Source organism: Macaca thibetana, chromosome 1, assembly GCF_024542745.1.
Source record: "Macaca thibetana thibetana isolate TM-01 chromosome 1, ASM2454274v1, whole genome shotgun sequence".
Taxonomy (NCBI): Eukaryota; Metazoa; Chordata; class Mammalia; order Primates; family Cercopithecidae; genus Macaca; species Macaca thibetana.
In genome coordinates, this window is record NC_065578.1 from 64,624,759 (window position 1) to 64,651,068 (window position 26,310).

At 39.3% G+C, this 26,310-nt stretch overlaps 1 protein-coding gene across 4 annotated transcripts in view; it reads left to right on the forward strand.

The window, feature by feature from the left end:
- The window catches only part of DNAJC6 (DnaJ heat shock protein family (Hsp40) member C6), a 157,482-nt gene that overhangs the window by 120,907 nt on the left and 10,265 nt on the right, over positions 1-26,310 (forward strand). For all 4 annotated transcript variants that reach the window (XM_050758981.1, XM_050759071.1, XM_050758907.1 and 1 more), the window contains exons 5-15: positions 290-412; positions 5,069-5,202; positions 6,906-7,100; positions 8,010-8,127; positions 9,541-9,620; positions 10,458-10,651; positions 10,748-10,828; positions 13,654-14,088; positions 15,812-15,946; positions 20,090-20,158; positions 23,040-23,159. In XM_050758981.1, the coding sequence (XP_050614938.1) occupies positions 290-412; positions 5,069-5,202; positions 6,906-7,100; positions 8,010-8,127; positions 9,541-9,620; positions 10,458-10,651; positions 10,748-10,828; positions 13,654-14,088; positions 15,812-15,946; positions 20,090-20,158; positions 23,040-23,159 (1,684 nt within the window). The remainder of the gene's footprint in view (positions 1-289; positions 413-5,068; positions 5,203-6,905; positions 7,101-8,009; positions 8,128-9,540; positions 9,621-10,457; positions 10,652-10,747; positions 10,829-13,653; positions 14,089-15,811; positions 15,947-20,089; positions 20,159-23,039; positions 23,160-26,310) is intronic.

Genomic DNA, 26,310 nt, shown 5'->3' on the forward strand with positions numbered 1-26,310 from the left:
AACCTCACAGAATCAAAAAAATCCAAGTATGTGCTTGAAATGGTCTAGTTTAATTTAAAATGTGTTTCAAAATGTGTTTTCATACCTTTACTGAAACAGAATTCTTTAATTTAAAAAATTGCTGTGTTAAACACCCTCTTCTTCATGTATTTGGACCCTGTTCCCACTGTTCCTGCCTGTATTAAGAGAGGATGTGGTATCACTTCCAGAAGATGTTGTTTGGTGTGATACCTGCTTACGAAGAGGAAGTTGCTGGAGGAATTAATTTCCTTTTGCTGTGTTCCCTTAGGTCTCAGAATGCAGTTGGCCCATTAGGCAGGCTCCCAGTCTGCACAACCTTTTTGCTGTGTGTCGGAATATGTATAACTGGCTACTGCAGAATCCCAAAAATGTCTGTGTTGTCCACTGCTTGGTGAGTAACCTTTTGTTGTTGGTGGTGATGGTTTGGTTTGGTTAAATATGGATGAGCCTGTACACAATGGTAGACAGGTAACATTTGAGTTCAATAGGATTTATTGAGCCCATATTTAGGAATTAGATAATGTGAGAGTTGTAAAAATAAGGAAGGGATTTATTATTCTGGACTTAAAGCTTGACTACCAGTGGGGAAGGCAGATGTATACACAACTCACATAGTGTAGGGACTCTAGAATGTGCTAAATATTATAAAGGAGGTAGAAACAGGAGTGATGTGTGCACAGCTAAAAATGCCATTGACTTTTGTGTGAATAAAGTTAACATTAACATATTGACATATTTATTTTTTCTTCCTGTTTGTGTTTGAATGAAAATAAAAGAAAAAAAATACCTATGTCCTTGTGAGAAATCACATAGATTGACCGTATTTGAGAGCATTCCCACTGGGACTAATGATTTTTCTGACCATCGACTTCCTAGAGTTCCTTTTCCTAACTCTTCTCAGAACTCTTGCCTGTCCTTTACAACTCAACTTTCAGTAAAATCCTTCTGACTCTTGAGTATTTTCACAATACAGACATTCCCATTATATCTAAATGTCTTCTGTGACTTTTAATACCGTATGTCATAATAAGCTCTTCTCCTACATATTTTCCCACTAGACTATTGTAATCTTGCAGGAGGGAACCATGCCTTTTTTTAAACTGTTGTACTCCAGGCATAAAAGGCTTCAGTAAGTGACTGAATACACAAATGGAATCTGAGCATTAATGCTGGAAATTTCATTGCTTCTATAAACTTTAGTGTGTATGTTTTGCTATAGTATTACTTGATGATTCCCCACCCCCTGTCTTTTCTTGAGAGCCAGTTGGCTAAAACAGGAAAGAAACAGGAAAGAAAGTTGAAGAACATTTTTTCTTTCTTTTTGCTTCAAATCTCCAAACTCTTGGCAATAAAGGAAAAACACTTGGTGTTTGTAAGAATTTAATGTTGAAGACCAAAGGATTTTCCTTTCCAAGGCACAGCAGATGGTGCAACAGAACAGATTACTTTTAGGGACTAAGCAGCCTTAAGCACCTTGGTGATTTTCTCTTCACTCAAGAATTTTCTCTAAGTTCAGAGAGCCTACATCTGACAGCTTGATGGAGGAAAGATGACTCAACAGAGACCAGAAACTCCCGGTTCCAGTGATTCTTCATAAAGAATAAAAACCCAATGAAGAAGAAAAAAGAAGAGGCAAACAAAAGATTATGGTTCTACAGGGGTGCTCAATAAACTCGCTCGAAAAGGATATGCATATGTTGAAATCAATACCATGTCTTTGGGAGATGGAATTGAAGCTGGGGGAGGGAACTTTTTTTCTTTTCTTTTCTTTTGTTTTTTTTTTTAAGATGGAGTCTCGCTCTATCGCCAGGCTGGAGTGCAGTAGCACAATCTCGGCTCACTGCAACCTCCACTTCCCGGGTTCGAGTGATTCTCCTGCCTCAGCCTCCCAAGTAGCTGGGACTACAGGCACGCGTCACCACACCCATCTAATTTTTGTATTTTTAGTAGAGACAGTTTTCACCATGTTGGCCAGGATGGTCTCTATCTCTTGACCTCGTGATCCACCTGCCTTGGCCTCCCAAAGTGCTGGGATTACAGGAGTGAGCCACCACGCCCAGCCTCTTATTTTTATCTTAATATACTACTGGTTGTTTTATTAAAAATAATAAGCATAGCTGAGCATAGTGGCTCATGCCTGTAATTCCAGCACTTTGGGAGACCGAGGTGGGTGGATCACTTGAGGTCAGGAGTTTGAGACCAGCCTGGCCAACATGGTGAAACCCCATCTCTACCAGCCAGGTGTGGTGCTATGTGCCTGTAATCCCAGCTACTCGGGAGGCTGAGGCAGGAGAATCACTTGAACCTGGGAGGTGGAGGTTGCAGTGGACCGAGATAGTGTCATTGCACTCCAGTCTGGGCAACAGAGTAGGATTCTCTCTCAAAATAATAATAATAATAGTGATAATAATAATAATAATAGTAGTATAGTCTTTTAGTAGAAACAAAAACTTTTTAAAAGACTTGCATCACAGGGAAAAAGAGAGGCTACATATCCAAGAGTCATGGATCTGTGAAAAGAGTGTCAGGAAGGCTAAATTCTGAAAATAAATCAGATTAAGAAAAATATCCTTTGTTTAAAACTGTGTTTGCAATAAGGACAACAACAAATTCTTGAGGCACGTGGTATAATCTTAACTCCTTTATTCTGTTTTCTTTATCAGAGGGAACAAATGTCAAACTAGGAAGGATGTAACAATGATACTTAAGACAAAGCTGATGGGTAGCAAGATAGTACGAGAGCCTCACAATCCTTCAAATTAATTCACTCTCAAGGCTTAAATTATGTGACACAATGCCAAAAGCACTTGGAGAAGCAATTATGGATTTCATTTGTAATATGAAGAAACAGGAAGGAGAGGTGCCAGGCAAATGAAGAGAGGAGATTTTTTTCCCAAAATATGGAAGGAGGTTGATCCTGGAAAGTTATAGGCTTGTGAACCTGATGGTAATTCAAGGCACAATTCTGAGAAAGTTTTGCACAGATGATTTTAAACTCTTAGCAAAAGGGGAGTCTTCATTGGTTCATTATGAGCACATATAAAACCAACTGAACACTTCACATGACTAATAGACTAGTTGAGATAGTTTATTGGAGTCCTGCAAGATATTTCTTATTTTGTTATAGTCAAGATGGAGAAATTTGGCTAGGTTGTTATATATTTAGTTGAGTTGAGGTTGAATATCTGCTTCCAAAGGTAGGTGATTAATGGATCACCTTTCTCCTGGGAGAAGGTTTTATTTAGTTATTATTTTAATCAACACCTTTGATGAAGATGTGGAAATTCAGCTTATCAATTTTCTTAGAATTATAAAGGTCACATAATGAATTTGGATTTTAAAAGTTCTTGTAGGTTGGTCACTTAACAAAAACTAACAACCTGAAATTAAATACAAGATGAATGTAAAGTCCTGAATTCTGGTTTTAAAAGATTAAACATATTTGCACATTATCTTAACAGATCATCTGGAAAAAAATCTAGGGTTTTAGTGAATAGAGAGAATAATAAAAGCTTATGTTGTTACTTAGCCTGCATTTATACTAGTTTGGCCTGGGGTTATGTTAATACAAGCGTAGTGTCCAGAATAAAGAAGATGATATTTCTTCTCTAGTCTGGTCAGAATATATCTCATATCTTGCATTTCACATCTGGGCAGCACATTTAAGGTTGTCATTTTAAAACTTGAATTTGTTTAGAAGAAATGTGCTAAATGACGACATCTCTTAAAATGGAATATCAAATGAGGAAGAATAGAAGGGATTGAGTTCGTTTTAAAAGGGAAATAGAAACATTGATGGAAAGGGAGAGTATTTCAGATATGTGAAGGACTGCCATAGGGAGAAAGGAATAGGTTTATTTTTTGGTCTCACAAAAGGATGAGGGTCACTGAGTGGAAGCTATGGAGGAATGGAATTCAGCTCAACATATTCAATATAAGGAAGAGCTCTGTAAACTGGAATGGGCTACTTCAAGTAGAAGTAATCTCCCTGTCACTTAAAGTGTTCTAGAAGAGGCTAGGCCACCATCTGTCAGGGATGTTACTGAATTTTGTCTTAATTAGCTTGAGCTGCCATCAAATATACCATAGGCCAGGTGGCTTAAACAACAGAAATGTAGTTCTGGAGGTTGGAAAGTCCAAGATCAAGGTGACTGCAGTTCTTTTCTTTCTTTTTTTCTCTTTTAAGAGATGGGGTTTCACCACGTTGCCTAGGCTGGTCTCGACCTCCTGAGCTCAGGCAATCTGCCCGCCTTGGCCTCCCAAAGTGCTGGGATTACAGACATGAGCCACTGTGCCCAAAGTGCCTGCACTTCTAATGTCTGGTGAGGGCTTGCTTCTGGGGTGGCAGATGGCTGTCTTCTTGTATCTTCACGTGGCCAAAAGCAGAGGGAGATGACAGCAAGCTCTTTTATCTCTTCTTATAAGGGCACATTTCCCATTCATGAGAGCTCCACTCTCCCTACCTAATTACCTCCCCAAAGTCCCACCTCCTAATACCATCACATTGGGGTTAGGATTTCAGCATATGAATTCTGGGGCATACAGATATTTAGTCCATAACAGATTTATTTCTACATTGAATGAAGTTGAATCTGGTGAAGGTTCTTTATTTTATATGAATCTAGGAACATACTTTGCATGAGATACATATATGCCATATCCCAACAAGCAGCATTTACCTAACCTGTGAGCTCTTTACTTCCAGTCCTAAACCAAGAGACTTCAACTATTAATTATGATGCTAACAAGTCCAAAGTTACTTTGAAGTTTATATTATTTTTCAGTAAATATATACAAATCAAGTGTATTTTGCTGGGCTTCTCAGATTAGAGTCAATTTTATTCTAAGGATAAGTCTTTCCTTGCTGCTTTGATTTAAAAAGCTGAAACAAATTTTGGTTTTCAAGTAAATAATTTTTAAATGAAAAGCACCCACAGTTAAGAGGATTTCTCCTCTATCTCTCTCTTAATTGCAAATTCTGCCATTCTCATTGGAGAATGGCTGATTTGATCATGTTCATAATGAATTTATGCATTTTCTTTGACAGGATGGACGGGCGGCATCATCAATTCTGGTTGGTGCTATGTTCATTTTCTGTAATCTCTACTCTACTCCTGGCCCAGCCATTCGATTGCTATATGCCAAGCGACCAGGAATTGGACTTTCACCATCCCATAGGAGGTAAAGTAAGCTAGATGCTGGGTAGGCACAGATGTGGTCTAATTGGGGTGTCATGTACTGTTTTAAATCTGCCTTATAAATCCTTTCATAAGTTTCTTTTACTTTATCTTTGTGTTAGTCCATTTTCATATTGCTATGAAGAACTACTTGAGACTGGGTAATTTATAAAGAAAAAGAGGTTTAATGGATTCACAGTTCCACATGGCTGGGGAGGCCTCACAATCATGGCGGAAGGCAAAGGAGGAGCAAAGGCACGTCTTACCTGGTGACAGGCAAGAGAGCGTGTGCAGGGGAACTGCCCTTTATAAAACCATCAGATCTTGTGAGACTTATTCACTGTCATGAGAACAGCATGGGAAAACCTGCCTCCGTGATTCAATTACCTCCCACCGGATCCCTCCCACAACATGTGGGGATTATGGGAGCTACAATTCAAGATGAGATTTGGATGGGGACACAGTCACACTACATCAATCTGGCATTATCCTGAACTATGGAAAAATGGAATTGGATTAGGATATTGGATTGTCATTCAGTTTGTAAGCCCCCATATGAAAATTTATGATGTTAAAATTAGAAGCAAACTTTAAAGAATACTTATGTCCAACTTCCCTCATTTTACAGGTGAGGAAACTGTGTCTCAAGACAGGTTGTGATTTGCCTCAGGTCTAATGCCCAATGGACATAGCCAGAACAACATTCCTCATCCCAAGCTCTAAGACCAGTCCCTTTTTGTTTTATTACACGGGTCTTTATTGAAAAACAGCAGTAGCTGGTTATACTTATCACTGGTGATCCTCCTGTGGGGAACATGATTAACAAAGGGAAATGCAAAAATACATAGAGAATAAAGCATTTTAAAATTCACTTTTTCTTGTAACTCTGATATAGAAATAAAATAGATTACAAAAGATAATCTGAAAAATGGAATAAAAAAGAAAACGTTTTTAGATAACATTCATTTTTCTTTCCTTTAATCACAATTTCTTCATTTTTAAAAAAATTGCATCTCTTTAACTTTTTGGATTAAAAGTGCTTCTGATGATAAAATTCTAAAATTTATCCAAATCCGAATTTTAGCTGATAAATTAGATCTGCTAGATAAAATAGGAATAGATGTTCAAATATTGAAGTACTATAAAACTCCCATAAGCTTTTTGATTTAATAAATACCCTATTATCAGTTCACTGGGGAAGTACAGCAATCTCAGTAGACAAAATCTTTCCTAAATTATTGGTCGCATTATCTTTTGCTAGTTAATGTTTAATAAATTAATAGAATGGGTCGGGTGCGGTGGCTTATGCCTGTAATCCCAACACTTTGGGAGGCCAAGTGGGGTGGATCACGAGGTCAGAAGATCAAGAACATCCTGGCCAACACGGCAAAACCCCGTCTCTACTAAAAATACAAAAATTAGCTGGGTGTGGTGGCGGGTACCTGTGGTCCCAGCTACTAGAGAGGCTGAGGCAGGAGAATGGTGTGAACCCAGGAGGCAGAGCTTGCAGTGAGCTGAGATCATGCCAATGCACTGCAGCCTAGGTGACAGAGTGAGACTCCATCTCAAAAAAAAAAAAAAAAAAGGAAATTAATAGAATAAATTTTTATTATAACAATAATTTGCAAGAAGAATCTTCATAGCAAATATTGATTGCTTGCTCCTACTGGTGTGATGGGCCCCAACAGAGCCAATCTTCTGTTTCAGATACCTGGGCTATATGTGTGACCTACTCGCAGACAAGCCCTACTGCCCTCACTTCAAACCTCTCACAATTAAGTCGATCACTGTCAGTCCAATACCCTTTTTCAACAAACAGAGGAATGGATGTCGCCCTTACTGTGATGTACTCATTGGAGAAACCAAAATATATTCAACTTGCACAGATTTTGAACGAATGAAGTAAGTCATGATACTTTACTTCTTCCTGTGTACTTCTCAATTCTTGTGTAAATGAGCAGGAATGAGTTGAATCATATTCTTCTTGCAAGACTATATCATTGTGAAATAGCTGATATATAAAAAATGTTCAACATCAGTGGTAATCCTAGAAAAGTACAAATAAATCAGGGGATGCCATGACCCCTTTTCAAATCAAATGGTGATATAGGCTAACGGACTAGCATGAGCTATATAGAGGATTAAGACAGTGGAGGGGAACACAGGACACCTGCTCATTGAAGGAGGAGATGGCCTTGATGGGATTAGGTGAGGGTAATGGAAGAATTACTGATGAATGAGGTTTCTAAGTGAGCAACTAGGTAGATGGTGATGTAATTAAAGAAGTTATAGAATCCATAATAGACAGCAGGTGCCAGTGGATGGTCATAGGGGATGTGGAGGGAAGGGAATGGGTGGTAATGTAAAATGAAATTAGTTTGGAATAGATTGAATTTGAGGATTGGCATCCAAGACTTTCACAGAGCATGACATTTCTGTTTGTATCCTGATCTCCAGTGGATTTTTTGTTCCCTTTATCTCTGCTTTTACTATTAATTTAAAGTTAAGAAAAGGCAAATACATGGGGGCTAGATGCATTTGAGGAAAATGAAATCTGCAAAGCAGGCATGGGCAATTGCAGTCCAGATGGGATGCAGAGAGGGGGCCTGGCATTAGACCAGCACCATCCCACTGTACAACCAGTTGGCACTGGCTGCACTCCTGTTTTTTGCTCAAGATAGTAAATAGTTTCTGGGTCCAGGCCTGGGCAAACAGGCCTCTAGGCCAGAGCCACAGAGGACTATACCTGTGTCTGTGTGATTGTACCTGATTGGACTCTCTTTCAATGTATATTTTGGTCTGTGTTTACAGAGAATATCGTGTCCAAGATGGAAAAATCTTCATTCCCTTGAACATCACTGTGCAAGGAGATGTGGTCGTTTCCATGTATCACTTGAGGTCAACCATTGGGAGCCGGCTACAGGCTAAGGTATGGTTTTAGGAAGAATCATGGCATAAGCTCATCTGAGTCTTCAATAGGAGTATTTCTGAATCTTTTCTCCCCATCACTTTGGGCTCGAGTGACTTATAGTTTTAGAATGAGAAAGAGTCTTTAAAGATTGCTTAGCTCATCTCCTTCATCTTACAGGGGAAGAACTGAGACTTAGAGAGGTTATGACTTGCTCAAAGTCCTTGGCATGATGTCTGTGCCAGAGGGTGGCAGCCCTGGAACTCTTAGCAACCCATGCTCTTTAGAAGCCTGTGCTTTTCTTATAGTGCTCCATTTGGATCAGTGTAAGGGAAGACATTTCTACTGAGGATGTGGAATTAGGGATTGTATTTTTTCAGTTTTAGAAATTGAGATAAAACTACATAACACAGAAGTCACCCTTTTAAAGTATACAATGCAGTTGTTCTTAGTATATTCAAAAGGCTGTGCAAACATCACTACTATCTAATTCCAGAACATTTTCATCACCCACAAAAGATACCCTGTACCTACTAGTAGTCACTTCCTATTCCCTCTCCTCCATCTCCTGGCAACCACTGATCTACTTTCTGTCTCTATGGGTTTGTCTATTTGGGACATTTTATATAATGGAATCATATAGTACGTGGCCTTTTGAGGCTTCCTTCTCTCACTTAGCATAATGTTTTTGAAGCTGATCATGTTATAGCATGTGTCAGTACTTCATTATTTTATATGGCCAAATATTATTCCATTGTAATGTCACGATTTATTAATCTCAGTTGATAATCTCAGTTAATAATCATCAGTTGGTGAACATTTGGGATATTGTCATTTTTTTGCTAATAGGAATAATGTGACAAGTAACTGTGTTTTGATTCATCATATATTGGTTAAGTGAGTGCTTTGTGCCAGCCATTGTTGAGGTTTTTAGGATTGACAAGAGTGAGATTATGTCTCTGCCTTTAAGGGACTCACTTTCGCAAGGGAAATCCATACAAGTAGGAATATGCATGATACCATATTAGAGGGAGGATGAGGTGTTATAATGGGAGCAGTTTGTTTTAGCCAGCAGTGGCCTAGAAAGGCTACAGAGAGAATATGAACTTTCAAGACATGCCTTAAAGGATGAGTTCATTGGGTTGGAACAGGGCATCCTGGGTAGAAGGAATGCAATGAGTCAAAATATGCCCGTGTGCAAGAACATAGTACTTAGCAGATGAGAAAATGGTTTGCTGAGGCAGAGTTCAAGGAGAGGAGAGGCTGGAAATGAAGCTGAGCCTATTCTAACTGGGGCGGTCATTTAATATCTATAGTGAACACAAATTCAGATATTGAAACAGTTGAAGGTACATGGCTCCCAAAAATCTAATCTTTTGATCAGAGTCCCTTTTCGCTGATTGATTGTAACATGCTGCTCTCATGTATTTTTAGGTGACCAACACGCAGATATTCCAGCTTCAGTTTCACACTGGATTCATACCACTGGACACAACAGTTTTAAAATTCACCAAGTAAGGAATGGTTGGGCCAAAATTCTGTTTGAATCAAAGTAGCTGTGAAGTGCTGAGGCTCCATAGCACTAGGCTGTAGCATCCCCTGGAATCCTGTGCTGCTAGACTACTGAGTGTCACTCAGTAGCACAGAGAGGCTGTGGGCATTCCAAAGCTTTCAGTTGGATATGATTTCTCTTCAGAAGTACAAAGGGACCAAAGACTTCAAATAGAAAGGTCTAAAATTCTATGTGAGGGAATAAGGGTAAACAAAGCGGGACAAAGTATCACTACTTTTGATCCTTTGCATCTGTGTATCCCCTTGTGTTTTCCAGTGGGGATGGCAGTTTAATCAGTGGTATGATATCAGCAATGACGCATCAGAATAGATGCCCTGCCATAGCACTGAAGTAGGCTTCTGGAGGACCTTTCTGCAACGACATTAACCTATCTCATAGTGTGGTCTAGGTGAACTCAGGTGTGGGGGTGGCTAAAGCTAGGGTGGAGTTGCTGGGGCCAGGATAGGAGTAGATGTTTAAGGGCTCAGGGCAGTGGCTGTGGGCCTATTGCACTATTTTAATAATGGATTTTGCCATGCCAGTCACATCAGCCCTGCTTTCTAGAATGCTTTTACATGCAGTAGCATCCAAATTTGTTGAGCAGGCATTCTCCTCTTTTCTCTAGATTAGGAAACTGAAGCTCAGAAAAGTAAAGTAACTTATCTGGTTATGATTGAGTCTTATTTAGAAATGAGTCTTAGATTTAACCTAAGAGTCAACCTAAGACAACTTCTGTGCCAAATATCATACCAATTCCATTGTTTTTCACTGAACTTATCTTTTTTAAATCCCTATTTAGGCCTGAGTTAGATGCATGCGATGTACCAGAAAAATATCCTCAGCTATTTCAGGTGACACTGGATGTAGAACTACAGCCCCATGACAAAGTAATAGACTTAACTCCTCCGTGGGAACATTACTGCACAAAAGATGTCAATCCCAGCATCCTCTTCTCTTCTCACCAGGAACATCAAGATACGCTGGCCTTAGGAGGTATGAGTCACCTGATGGTTTTGTTTTTCAGGATGAACATCTCTGTTATTTATTTCCTGTGTCTCATTGATGCTACATGGTCTTTTTGTCTTTCAGGGCAGGCTCCAATAGATATCCCGCCAGACAACCCCAGGCATTACGGACAAAGTGGTTTCTTTGCCTCTCTCTGTTGGCAAGGTATTTACAAGTGTTTCTTTAAGTCACATGGTTTGATGATTATGTATTTCTTCTGTAAAGATGTTGGCCCTAGAAGCAAACTAAAGTAAATCAGCACTTAGAGGTTATTTAAGCAAGGCACATGGACTCCCACCTGTAAGCCCAGCACTTTGGAAAGCCAGAACAGGAAGACCAGGAGTTCAAGACCAGCCCAGGCAATATAGCGAGACCCTATATCTACAAAAAATTTAAAAAATTAGGTGGGAGTGGTGGCAAATGCCTGTAGTCCTAGCTATATCAGAGGCTGAGGTAGGAAGACTGCTTGAGCCCAGGAGTTCAAGGTTGCAGTGAGCTATGATTGCACCACTGCACTGTATTCTAGGTGATGGAGCAAGACTCCATCTCTAAAAAAAGTTTTTTTAATTAAAAAAATTTTAAAAAGACATCATTCAAGTTTACATCCTTCCAATTCATTTCCTGTTCAAATCAGGCAGCTTCCCTACTTTCAACTCAATAGATGCTCTTAGACTGATGCAAAAGGTCATTTTAAACTGAATTCTCCCTTCTCTATCTATGCTGTGTTTTTGATCACATCTTTTCTGGACTAACAAATAAGTGTGAATTTTTTATGGTCTCCCTTTAGATTGCCGCCTCTGTAATGAGATTAACACAGGATTCTATCTTCTGCTCTCAACTAAATATTATAAAAAGATAAAAATCAGCATTTCCCTCGGGAGCCTTAACCACTAGCAGGGCAGAACTGAGCTTACCCTGCTGCACAGAAAGCATACACTTGGCCTATATATCTCTGCTCTTGCTTTAACAACCATACCAAAAATAAGGACTTGATTACTGTGTTCTTTTCTCTCAAACCTGGAGATATTTTCAGAATCTTTCTCAATATAAAACTTCCAACTGCTGCCAGCAGTAGCCTGACATTGGCATCCTAACCAATACCCATTGGCCGTCCTTGCTTTAGAGCTGGCTGGGATTAACTGTGAGATTCAGTGTAGAGGTGGGTAGTCAGGGTTTGGGTATGAAAGGGGTAGGAAACTGGCTGTGGTGATGGTCTATCTGAAATTCTCCTGATTGACCTTCCTCTGATGTGTGAATGTAAGACAATATTCCCATTGCCTGCAGGTTTCAGTTTGATGAAAAAGGTGTTCATAAAATTCCTTTGAATTGAAAGACTTACTTTCAGAATTTTCTTTTGAGAAATGGAACTAGCAAATCCTCAAATTTGGAGAACCCAGTGGTATCTGGACAGTAGGTAGATTTCTCATCCCCTGTGGACTTTTCTTACCTCTTATTTTCCTCACAGTGAGGGCTTTTAATATAGCTTCACTCTTAACCTCTCCACTGTCATTTTAGTAAATAATTTAGAGATAATTCCTGTAGGCTCTGAAATAGGCTTTAGCATAGATGCACAGTCTCTTGTCTGAACCTCTCAGAGCCAGGTATGTTTAGGAATGCAGAATTTTTTGGATTTTAGAAGGGTGATACGGTACATAAACTGATACAACTCGACATCCCACGTGGTATCTCAGACAATAACCTATAATCAAACATATTAATATTTCTGCAGTGGAACATATAAATAATAGCCTTAAGTGAGATAAGTGAAGGCTATAAGTATCTTCATATTCATTCCTGTCAGTTTTCCACGAATTGAATTCATGCCAAACTTAGGAAAGCCTTGCCCTTTTCATAGCTTATTACATTTTAGAATTTGGAATAAAGGATGTGGATCCATACTTGATTTGGAATGTGGGTCTATCTGGCATTAAATATCAAATTTTTGTGGGAAGATCTGTCTCAGGGAGGGCTTGGAAAGTCACTCCTTCCCCAGAGGAGGCCTCTTTCCTGCTGCTCATTTTGTGCTGAAAGTACCCCTTTCAAGCTGGTATAGGAACCTTTCACAGCAGAGCCCTTCTTTTCACTTTTTAAATGTGTGGTTCACTTCTGCTCCAGACTGTTGGAAAAAGGATTTGCTTTTGGCTACAGGACACATGAGAAGTAAGGACAGTAAGAAGTGTCAGCAAAGGACTAGCAGATAATGGTTTGTACCCCCGCCACCACCTCCCCCACCAAAGCACCTAACGTAGTGCCTGAAAAAAAAATCAACACTTAGGTACTACTTACTATTGATTGGACTGATTTATAATATCATCTCATATATTTCTCACAGTAGCCTGTGAGTTAGGTACTGTTTATTTATTTAGACACAGTTTCACTCTATAGCCCAGCCTGGAGTACAATGGCATGATCTTGGCTCATTGCAACCTCGCCTCCCGGGTTCAAGCAATTCTCATGCCTCAGCCTCCCGAGTAGCTGGGATTATAGGCACATGCCATGATGTACAGCTAATTTTTGTATTATTAGTAGAGATGGGGTTTCACCATGTTGGCCAAGCTGGTTTCAAACTCCTTACCTCAAGTGATCCTATCTCAACCTCCTAAAGTGCTGGGATTATAGGCGTGAGCCACCATTCCTGGCCATTAGGTACAATTTGTTATCCCCACTTTGCTGAGGAGGAAATCAAGGCACAGAGAAGTAAAGTAAATTGCCCAGTGTCATAGAGCCAGTGAGTAGTGGAACTGAGATTCAGTCCTAGGCTGGCTCCAGAGTTCCTGCTCCTTATCCCTATACTCTACTTCCTCTCAGATGCTCAACAAGTGGTATTTGAATATAACGTGAAAGACATCAAGTGTTCCACTGGTTGGGGTCTGAAAGCACTCTTTGCTCAGGGCTGAATCCTCTGTCTTTCTGGAATTATATACATATAACAAAAACCAACAATGCTATGGTCAACAACTAATCTCTTACGGTATACTGGCCTTCCTCAGATCAGAAATCAGAGAAGTCATTCTGTGAGGAGGACCATGCTGCCCTAGTGAACCAGGAAAGTGAGCAGTCAGACGATGAACTTCTGACACTTTCCAGTCCGCATGGCAATGCCAATGGTGACAAGCCTCATGGAGTCAAGAAGCCCAGCAAAAAGCAGCAGGAGCCAGCAGCCCCTCCACCCCCTGAGGATGTGGACCTTTTGGGCCTGGAAGGGTCTGCAGTGAGTAACAGCTTCTCTCCACCAGTGGCTCCTCCCACCAATTCTGAACTACTGAGTGACCTGTTTGGGGGTGGAGGTGCAGCTGGTCCCACCCAGGCTGGACAGTCAGGAGTGGAAGATGTGTTTCATCCTAGTGGACCTGCGTCTACCCAGTCAACACCACGCCGCTCTGCCACCTCCACCTCCGCGTCTCCAACCCTAAGAGTGGGAGAAGGTAATTTTTTCTATGTTGCACTGTGCCTCTCAGATTTGAATTCTAATCTTTGGCCAAAGAGGTGGAAATGAACTTTCCTAATAAGCTAGACTTTTTTGATTTCACTGAAAGTCCTTTAGATGTCTGTATCTTTATTTAAATAGAAAGCATAAGAGAAAATAGAAATATTGTCCATTTGGGTAGCACACTAAGGTAGTGTAAGAGTGGACGTTTGAGCTTCACACTCTTACTTCTAATTTTCTTTGTTTAGCACTTCAACCCCTGAGCTGCGTTAGTTATGTCTGCTTAAACATATTGATTGATGAATTATTGTTGATAAAATTAAGTAGTATTTATGAGGTATTTACTATTTGCCATACATGGAATTTAATACTAAAAATGATTTAATTCTCATAGAAACCCAATAAGCAAGTGCTATTTTTATCCTCATTTTATAGTTGAGGAAATGGAAGCATAGAATTAAATCAGTAGCATAGGTTTATATGACTAATAATTGATAAGTACAGCTCCTGAAGAACCAACTCAAACCAGCTACCCCTTGGTCCTGTCACCATTAACCAAGATGACTTCACATTAGGAAGGGTAAAGAGAAATGTCTTAACTCTTCAGGCCTATAGTATCCTACAGGAACATTTTTCCCCCAAGCATGTCCTTCCCAGAAGGCTGTGGGCTGGTCTTGACTTGTGATAGTTCAGCTGGAGGCATCCTTCATGAGTGTGGGTCTTGGAATTACAGAGTATTGGTATTGAGGCTCAAGCTCCGATGTTAGTTATTGGTGGAGCCAGGATGTGAACTCAGGTGCCCTGAATCCTATGCCAAGGCTATTTCCTCTGTACTTCACTTCCTTCCCTACAGTTTTAACTTGCCAAAGTGAAAAAAAACTCTGTCAGGAAAACAGTTTCCAAGATCCAAGATAGCACAGTACTCGATGATTGCATTTTAAGACTATGTACCTGGTGTGACTCTCACAATTTCATTCATCATAGTTTCAGGCAGCTAGTGGCATTCCAGTACCAGAACGGGCCTTAGACATCAGTTAATTCTGTGCCTAATGTTATAGACAATGAAACTGAGGCTTAGATGTATTGATTGACCTGTCCGAGGATACCCACTGGATTAGTGGCATACCCAGGTCTAGAATGCAAATATTCTATACCTCCAGAGGAAGTAGAAAGAACACCAAATCTAGAGTTAAAGACCTGGATTTGAATCCCAGGACTAACACTTAACTATCTGTGTAACATTAGTGAAAAATCTTCTCAGTTGTAAAATGGGGATCATACTTACATATTAGCATTGTTGCAAAGACTAAATTTTGAGCTCTTGTCTTGTGGTATTGGGCAGTTTTAGCTATTGGAGAGTGCCCCTAGTTTAACATAAATTGATATTTTAAATGTACTAAGTATGGTAAGAAGGGATGAGGCTAGTTAACAAATAAATCCTGCTCTTAAAACCGAGGTAGGATATATGGCTTAGTATGTTTTCAGCTAAGACTTCATTGGCATAATGCTCTCCTAACATCTGCTGGGCAGCAGATTAGCCTTGTGTAGCAGCAATGGTATCAACTATGGTTCATCCAGCAGATAAGTCCAGACTACTCCTTTGTCCACAAAGATAGGAAATTCTTGGAGTCCACTGTTAGCCCTGCATGAAGTGACAATTCTTTGACATTTAGTGAGTGAACTCATGGGACAAATAAATATATTTTCCCATTGTTTTCTAGGTGCCACCTTTGACCCATTTGGAGCACCTTCCAAACCATCAGGTCAGGATTTGCTGGGTTCTTTTCTGAACACATCCAGTGCTTCCAGTGACCCGTTCCTCCAGCCCACAAGAAGTCCTTCGCCCACAGTACATGGTAAGGAAATATTTTATATTGTATTCAGTGGAACATAGTTTTCTGCAAGATGTCAGTAAATGCTCATATATAAAAGCACCGTGTGGGTGCTTTTTTTGGTAAAAGCTTCCTCACACATCTCTGTTTTTGAAATTAACAACTCACCTTAACATATCAAAAGCTCTGGGCTGTCTTACAGGACAGAAACCTGCTTAAGTTTGTTTAGCTCTGCTTTCCTGTTTGACTATGGTATCCTTTTTTGCATTAGAGCTACCTGGACAGAATCATAAATGACCCTTGATTGTAGGACATATAATTATTTTATATACCAATAAGAAAGAAAACACTGCCACTATGAAATGACTGGAAGATACTTCTTGGTTAGAGAAATCTTTGAAATGTGGAAAAATATGTCCTAAATCAATAAAATATGTTAGTAGTCCACAAAATTGGTATTCCAAAGAACAAAGTTTGGGATATGGTAGCCTCTAGTTACGTGTGGCTGTTGATGACTCGAAATGTGGGTGATCTGATTTGAGATGCACTCCAAGTATAAAATATATACCAGATTTCAAAACTTAGTACATAAAAAGCATGTGAAGCATCTGATCGATATTTTTATATTGATCATTTATTAACATAATATTTTGAACATACTGGGTTAAACTATATTATTAAAAATAATTTCAATAGTGTCTTTTTACTTTTTAAAACGTGACTGCTAGGAAATATAAAATTACATATGTGGCCCAAATTATATTTCTATGTTAGAGACTTAGGTTGTATAGAAAGAATAATAATCACATCCATTTATAAAAGTGGGTCACTTAGGTAACATTGATTAAAACCGGAGCTCTGCAGTGAGGGATAAATAGCTTTGAGCCAGAGAGTTGTAGCTCATTCCTGATGTTGAAGTCTAGTGAACATTATTGGCCACAACCTAGAAAGTGATGTATTGTTGAAGGCATCCTGAGCTTTCTTGGAGAATGCAGTCCAGTTATCAGTTGACTTCGGGAAACCATGCCAATACAAAAGGAAGATGACTTTTGCAACACTGGTGAAACTGAAACTTGACTAAAAAAGAGTCCAGGAGCAACTTTTATGGTTCATTTCCAACTAGTCTTTAATCTCAAACTATTTGAAGTGTGTCCACAAGACGATATACAAGGAATTCCCCTCTCACCTATGAGTCATGCTCACTTGAGAGAGTCTCCTGATTGGATGTTGACTATCTGTAGGAGAAAAGATGCAGGAATGTAGAGTAGAGTTGGTTTTGCTCAGTCATTTAAAATGTTAAGTCATGTCATTGCTCTGCTCAAAATGCCTCCCCATTTCACTCAGCATGAAAACCAAAGTCCTTGAAATGGCCTGTGTAGGCTTTGCATGCTCTAGCATCCCAGTGCCTGTGACCTCATTTCCTATTCTCCCCCACTTTGCTCTCTGCATTCCAGTTCTACTGGCCTCTTTGCTGTTGCACTGGCTGTTTCCTCTGCCTCATACTCTTCCCCAGGCATCTCCGTGGCTAAGTCCCTCACTTCCTTCGAGTCTTTGCTCAAATGTCCCCTTCTCAATGGAGTCTATTCTGATTCTTCCATTTCAAATCACAACTCATCTCCCAACCCTACTCTACATTCCCCTTTCTGTTTTACTTAGTAACTTCCAGTATACGCAGTAATTAACTTATGTGTGACTTTTTTTTTTTTTTTTTGTCATCTATCTGTCTCCATTAGAACATGAATTCCACAAAGGCAGGGAATTTTGTTTTGTTCCCTAATACATCCGTAGTGCCTAAAAGAAGTACTGGCGGCCGGGCGCCGTGGCTCAGGCCTGTAATCCCAGCACTTTGGGAGGCCAAGGCGGGCAAATCACGAGGTCAGGAGATAGAAACCATCCCGGCTAACACGGTGAAACCCTGTCTCTACTAAAAACACAAAAAATTAGCCGGGCGTGGTGGCAGGCGCCTGTAGTCCCAGCTACTCGGGAGGCTGAGGCAGGAGAAAGGCATGAACCCGGGAGGCGGAGCTTGCAGTGAGCCGAGATCGTGCCACCGCACTCCAGCCTGGGCGACAGAGCAAGACTCCATCTCAAAAAAAAAAAAAAAAAAAAAAAAAAAAAAAAAAAAAAAAAAAAGAAAAAAGAAAAAAGAAGTACTGGCACATGGTAGGTGCTATCTTTCCAATATTAAATATAAAATAAATTAACTCATCTTTTCTCATCCAAGTTTCTTTGATGCACAGTGCTGATGTCTATAAGGCTATACATTTTCCTGATTTTAATACTTTGAAATTATTGTTTTAATAAGAGTACTACCCTTTGTGTCCCATGAACGTGGGTGTTCATACTTGGCAGCTTGGCAGTTTTGGATCTAGTTTTCTGTTTCTGATGAGCTCATTAGAACATGATGTTTATCACCCAGTTTAGGCCAGTTAGCACTCCTTTGTTTTGTGGTTACATTTCTCATTTTGGCCTGTATTGTGCTAGCGAGTGGAAAGAATTTTCTCCTCTCCTTGTTGGGAAAGCAATGATCATTTCACTGTTACTGAATCAATTCATCATCTTCATATAAGATAGAATATAGGTGACACTCAGATGTCTGCTTTGGGAGGTCAGATTGCCCACCTCCAAATCCTCAGGGTGTTTCCCCCAGGTTTCTACAAAGCATTGCAAATCTCTTGTGAAAATTAAAAGAAAAATACTACCTTTGGGCTCAACAAATATTTATTGAACATCTATTCTGAAGAGAATAATCACTTGGGACATGGTGTTGGAAGAACAAATAAATAATCATAATAAAAGGCAAAATAGAGACTAAAATATTAGGTAATTATCTTTTTTAAAAAATATATTCCTGTCTCTCTAACAGACCTTAAGTTTCTTGAGGATAGATAATGCATCTTTTAGTCTCTGTCCCTTGGTGTGGTGCCTTGCATGTGGTAGGTAGTCATAAGGGTTTGTAGGTTTGATTAGCAATAAATTCTGATACCTACTTCTACATCTTAATTGGTTGTAAGACTAAGATGAGAGCTTAAAGGAAATCAGATAGAATGTATTAGCAAAACCGTCTAACTTCCACCTCAGTGGAATGGGTTATTGTGTAAAAAGAGAAGGGAAAAATATAAAAGAAAGAATTATTATTGCTGATAATGGCATATCCTTTTTAACTTAATGATGGGAAGGTACTAGATGTCTTGGTTGGTACTAAGTAAACAAAACAAGGACATAAAAGATTTGGAATGATAATCTTGATGCCTTCTGGTGGTGATGGGGTGTGTGTGTGTGTGTGTGTGTGTGTTTTACATCCCAGTTGCAATGTCAGTTTAGTATTTGCATTTTAATCATTAATTTGTGTGGGCAAAACCTAGAGGTGCCTCAGAAAGAAGTTCTTCATCATGGCATCTTGTTTCCTATATAGATTTTATAGATGTCTAAAAAACTTACTACGCACGTGTATTCCTCTATTACACCTGATTCATTTTAGCCAAATATTTCTTTTAAATTATATGTTTGGAACTTTGAGGGGGGTCAGAATGATTTATTTTGAAGCTGTAGTGAGTTTATTTTGAGTACCATAGACACATCCCTGACAACCAGCATAGTGATGGTGTATAGCCAGTGCCCAATACATGTTCTGCATGACTCATGGTTCTCAATTCATGTCACAGCAGAGGAAAAAACAAAATGTCAGTTTTAAGTGGATTATGCCTCTATACTTGTTAGTACTTAGCAAAGGTAAACTGAGTTTAAGGTGTTTTCCCCCTCTGTTCTTATTGCACACTGACTCTGTGTTAAGTTTACAGGTGGGACACACGCACATAAGATAGTTCTTTCTTGCCTTCGAGGGACTCACAGTCGAATGGAGACAGACACATGCTCAGCTATAACTCAAGGTGTTTGGATATGGAGGTAAAACCAAAGTGAGACAAAGAAGGAGCAGAGACAAATAATATGTAGTTTCCGTCAAGCCTCATGTGAACAACCATAGGTGAAGGTAGAACATATCGAGTGTTGCAGAGTGTAGCAAGAACTTGGAAGCACGAGTGGATTTCTTGGGATCTTGCTGGGGCCATGCAGGCTTCAGGGATGGATCGGCATTATCCTATGTGAATTCAAAAAGTGGGTTCTGAGCTCTCTTGTTCTCATTCTTTTTCTTCTCCCCATTTGTAGCTTCTAGTACGCCTGCTGTGAATATTCAGCCAGATGTTTCTGGAGGTTGGGACTGGCATGCTAAACCAGGTAAAGGTCAGCAGGTTATTTTCTGTACACATTTATATAATTGCAAAAGCATAATCCTTACCCAAGATGAAGTGAGTACTCAGAGAGTATTGTGGCCTACCTGTGTAATTTGTGTCACTTTTTCCTAAAGATTCTTATTCTGGAAGAGCTTTTCCCAATGCACTTGATGACGTGATAGTGCTACATATCATACACCATTTAACTTTTCTGAGTTTCTTTTGCTGGATGTCTGTCTTGACAATAGAATCAGACAGATATAAATATATATCAAACTCTATCACTTAGAAACTCTTGGATTTTTTGGCAAGTCTGAGCTTCAGTTTTCTTATCTGAACAATGGGGATAATAATTTTGGTCCCACACAGTTGTGTAAGTTTAAATTTAAAAAACTTGTATAAGAATTTCTGGTATAGTGTAGATGCTGACAAATGTGAATATTCTTCCTTCTTTACAAAGTACTTATTTCAGAGCGAGATTTGTCTGTGATCAATAAGGTCTCCTCCTCATGATCACTATGGCATTTATGGAGCTGTCTTACATGACTGCTTCTGACGTTGAACAAGTTAAGTGCACGCGTGCACATACGAATACATACACAATGGGCTTATCACAACAACTTTCTGAAGCAGTTGCTGCTTCCTTTTTTTTTTTTATTGTAGCAACCCCCTCCCCACAACATAACATTTACCCTGCCAATAATTTCCAAGTGTAAAATGCAGTATTATCAGCTACATGCACTTTGTTGTGCAACAGATCCCCAGAACGAACCCACCTCACCACTGACCCTCCCGCATAACTGAAACTCTACACTCACTAAATAACTCCCTATCTCTGCCTCCGCCACCCCTGGCAACCACCCTTCTACATGAGTTTGACTACTTTAGATACTTCCTATAAGTAGAATCATACAGCATTTGACTTCTGTGGCTGGCTTATTTCACTTAGTATAATATCCTCAAGGTTCATCTGTGTTGTACCATGTGACAGGATTTGCTTCTGTTTTTAATTTTTAAAAAGTTTTTGGCTGGGGCGTGGTAGCTCACACCTGTAATCCCAGCACTTTGGGAGGCTGAGATGGGAGGATCCCTTAAGGCCAGGAGTTCATGACCAGTCTGGGCAACATGGCAAAACCCCATCTCTACAAAAATACAAAAATAGTCAGGGGTGGTGGTGTGTGCCTATAGTCCCAGCTACTTGGGAGGCTGAGATGGGAGAATTACTTGAGCCAAGGAAGTTGAGGCTGCAGTGAGCCGAGATCACACCACTGCACTCCAGCCTGGGTGACAGAGTGAGAACCCTGTCTCAAAAAAAGATTTTTCTTTAAATTGACAGATAAAATTGTATGTATTTGTCGTATACAATATGAGGTTTTGAAGTACACATACACAGTGATATGGTTTAACGTAGCTAATTAACAAAAGCCTTACCTTTACGTGGTTATATTTTTGTGGTGAGAACATTTAACATCCATTCTCTTTGAATTTTTCAAGAATGTAGTAGATTATCATTAACTGGAGTCACTATGCTATACAATCGATCTCTTGACTTATTCCTTCTATCTAGCTGTAATAATATATCCTTTAACCAATGCCTCCTCATCCCTGCCCTACGTCCAACCACCCCAGCACCTGCTAACCACCATTCTACTCTTTATTTCTATGAGACCAACTTTTTTAGCTTCCATATACGAATGAGAACATACAGTATTTGTCTTTCTGTGCCTGGCTTATTTCATGTAACATAATGCTGTCTAGGTTTATCCATGTCATCTCAAATGACAGGAATTTCTCCTTTTTATGGCTCAATAGTTTTCTATTGTGTGTATACCACATTTTATTTATCCATTCATCCATTAATGGGTACTTAGGTTGATTCCATATCTTGGCTGTTGTGAATAGTGCTACAATAAGCATGGGAGTGCAGATATCTCTTTGACATACTGACTTGATTTCCTTCGGATATATACCCAGTAGCAGGATTGATAAATCACCTGGTAGTTCTATTTTTAATATTTTAAGGAACCTCCAAATTGTTTCCCATAATGGCTGTACTAATTTACATTCCCACTAACTGTGTTCTTTTTTCTCTACATCCTTGCCAACAAGTTTTTTGTTTTTGTATAACAGCAATTCTTATAGGAGTGAGGTGATATGTCATTTTGGTTTTGATGTACATTTATATGATGATTGGTGATGTTAGTATTTTTTATACATCTGTTGGTTTTATACATCTGTTGGTTTTCTTCTGGTTTTCATCTTTATGTTTTCTTCTGGTAATTTCATAGTTTTGGGTCTTGTATTTAAATGTTTAATGGAATTTGAGCTGATTTTTGTATATGGTGAAAAATAAGTCTTTTTACCCTGTTGCCTTCTTATTCTGTTGATTGTTACCTTCCCTGCACAGAAGTTTTTAGCCTGATAATTGTCCCATTTATTATTCTTTTGTTGCCTGTGCCGTTGGTTTCATATTATTTCTCTTTTTTAAAACTAATGGTAAAATGGTGAAGCTCAAAGATGTTAAGCAAGATTCCCAAGGTCACTCAGGAATTGGCAAAGCTGGAATCCAGATCCAGACCTAACTTCAAATCCTACAGGAAAGAGTGAAGTCAGGTGACATGAGGACCTGGAAATAAAACAAACACTGGATATAATAGTTCACACTTGTGGCTTGGAAACAGCATTTGTCTTTTCTGTGTTCTGTCCTTGTTCAAGGTCACCATTCACCCAGGTCAGGGAAACAGGGTCTAGCAACTTCTTAGACATTTTCAAACCCTGTCCTAATTTGCCTAGGAGACAAAATGAACAGTAACTCTGGAATTCTGAATTTCAGAATTCAGCCTCAAACAACTAACTCATTTTCAATGACCTTATTTCCTTTTCAGGAGGCTTTGGAATGGGAAGCAAGTCAGCTGCCACCAGCCCAACCGGATCCTCGCATGGTACTCCCACCCATCAAAACAAACCCCAGACTCTGGATCCTTTTGCCGACCTTGGGACGCTAGGTACAAACTCAGAAGATTGAGCTACAAATAACATTTATTTATGGCTACAAAGCCTCAAATCTCAGTCTTTGGTGTTATAGCAAGCTGGTCTTGTCGCCTGGAACCTCAAATAGTGTGTATTCTTAATCTATCCTCTGAAACCTGAGATAGGCTTTTTAAAAAAAGAAAGTGAGAATCAGATATGGGATTCAAAATCATCTTTATTGATTCATTTCTCCAGTGCCTAATTCTGGATGTGTAGTATGAATAAAGTTAGAGCTTTCAGGGGCTCATGGCAGCAGAGTTTGGCTGTGCAAAAGTAACGTGTAGGGAAATGGTATGAGACAGGGCTGGTCAGATGGATTTGTGCCACATAATGGCAACCTTGCAGAACACTTACTGTGATGCTGTGGTGTTACCTGTGAGATCTTCACACCGTTCCCCTTCTCTCCATTAACTGTGGTGCTCTCTGGTCAATTTGTAAAATTCTATACAGAAAATAGACTCAAGTATCGTATTTCCAGAATATTTTCACCATATGTTAATAGATGTCACAGGGTAAGTGTTCTGAGAGCAAGTGAGATTGGGAAACACTGGTTTCAGTGGATTTTGATTACCACTAAGAGGGTCACAGTGTCCAGAGTTCTCAAGCTGATTTCACCAAGGAACCTGTTTTCAAGGAGGGGTTCATTGGAGTACTGTGTCCTGAAATATTTTCTTCCTCCTTTTTCTTTCCTCCTCTAGGGCAGTGCAGATTTGTTAAATAAGGATGGGGTAGCCCTGACACAAAGGTTTATCTTGGCCGTATTGATAGTCCCTGATCTCAGGAAGCCCTCCTGAGGCATTTAGAGCCAGATGGAGGGAATGTGAGCCTGGCTACCACTGTTGTCTGTAACTTGTGTCAGCATCTTTATCTTCCATTCTGTACTATTTAGATGTTTTTCCCTTCTAAGAACTCTCAAAATTCTTTTATGCAGACATTTTCTTCTCCATCTTTCTTTGTATCTTACAGAAAATTTCAAATTTTAAAGTAATATTACTACATCAGATGAAATTTTACTTCAATAAAATCTCATTTGTTATTGATTTTTAATGCATTTATTCATCCAACAAATATTTATGAAAGTGCCTTCTAGGTGCTAGGACTGTTTTGGTAAAAAAAAAAAAATAGCACAAAAACCCCAAAACTCCTGCCTTAATAAAACTTACATTATAGAAGGGGAATCAAATAATAAATTAACAAATATATAATATAATGTCAAATAATGAAAACGATAAAAATAACAGTTAATAGTTATGGGAGCCTTACTATGTGCCAGACACTACTTGAAGTGCTTCACATATATCATTTCATTTAATCTTCATAATCTTTTGAAGTGGTGACTGTTATAATCCTCATTTTACAGATGAGGAAACAGGGACACAACAGATTAAGTAACATGCACAAATCACAAGCTTTCAACACCAAGAAGTCTAGCTCTGGAGCTTGCACTCATAAAAGGTTTAGAGGTTGATGTAGCTGAGTGTGGGAAGGAGTATCAGGTCAGTTCATCCAGTCAATGATTTTCTACCCTTGAACATTAATTCCCTCATTTCACAAGTATTTTTGAGTACTTACTACGTGGTAGGCATTCAGGATGTAATAAAGAATCAAGGCAGATGACATTCCTGTTCTTTGAAACTTACACTACAGTGGGAGGAAGAAACTTTAATTGAATGTAAAATATCCACTACTGTAGGGGCTACACAAGATGGAGCATTTTTTAAAAAGCTCCCCAGGTAATTCTAATGCACAATCAAGGTTGAGAACCACTGCTGTAGCTTTTAATGAGGATTGCAGTGGTCTCTGGATTTAGCTACCACTTTGTTTTTCTGTCAGTTATCTGCTTCAATTGCATTAACAATTAGACTTGCTGAGCATAGGGAGAAAATGTTCTAGAAGGGTGGACATCAGAGAGTCCTGCAATGTTGATGAGCCCCGTGAGTGTGGGGTCAGCGTCTGCTTTTTCACCACTGTATCTGCAGCCTGGCATCTAGAGGATGCTCGATAGTGGTTCCTAAATGAATGAATAACTGACAGTATGGTAGGCATATGGCAAGGTTTTCTTCATTCTTTAGGCTTTTCCATATTTACCAAATTTTAAAATAAAAAGCATATATGTTTAGAACAAAGTAAGCTTCCTTAAATATAAAATGAAACCCCAGTATAGAATGAATACCAAGTCTTAGGTGTATGTTCCTGTGCTCTTGGCAGGAAGGCTCTGGGACATAGGAAGAGGGACTTCATGCTGCTAGTTATGGAATGAGTGGGGCAATGCCAACTTTGAAGACAAGCCCTGTCATTACATTTTCCTATCACCAAGTATTTATTGAGCCCTGAAGATGTACTAGGCATGTGCTTATTAGCATATGAGCTTACATTATTTTATAATATATAACACCTCTTTGTTTGCTTAATTGTGGAATACTTTCATGTAGTTGTTGTGTCTTTACAGTATACCTGTGATACAGACATAGTTTTGATTAAACAGATGAAGAAACTGAGGCTCAAAGGGGTGCGATTTTTTTACCCAGCTTTAGAAGAGAGATATAGAAAGATTCTCTGTGTCCTGTTTTCAGCGATATTCTTAGTGCCCAGCATAGTACATCACACTTGGTAATGCTCACCAAATAGGGGTGAATTAGTGTATATATATATGAATGAATGAAGAACAAATGCAAGAATGAATGATAGAGCTGAGACTGAAACTCAGATTGACGATAAGTCCAGTGATCATGACACATTTCCAGTAGGGAAGGAAAGTGGAGTCCCAGGATCAGAATAGGGAAAGTATCTATAGAAAGAAGGGATAGTAAGGGATGAGTTATAGTGAAAGGCTCAGCAATTAGGAGAGGAATTAAGGATTACTGGGTGCAGTAAACGAACCTGATATTTGGAGGTAGGATGTACATAGTCTAATCCCAGCTCCATAATTAGCTGTGTGATCATGAGCATATCAGGAAACCTCTCTGAGCCTTAATTTCCTTATCTTTAAAGTGGGGCCAGTGATACTACTTACCTCCTAAGAGTGTTGTGTAGATCTGAGCAGTAATGCACATAAGCACATTTTGTTAACTCTAAAGAGCTATATAAGTATTAGTTATTTTATTGTTGTTCCTTTAGACTTATTAC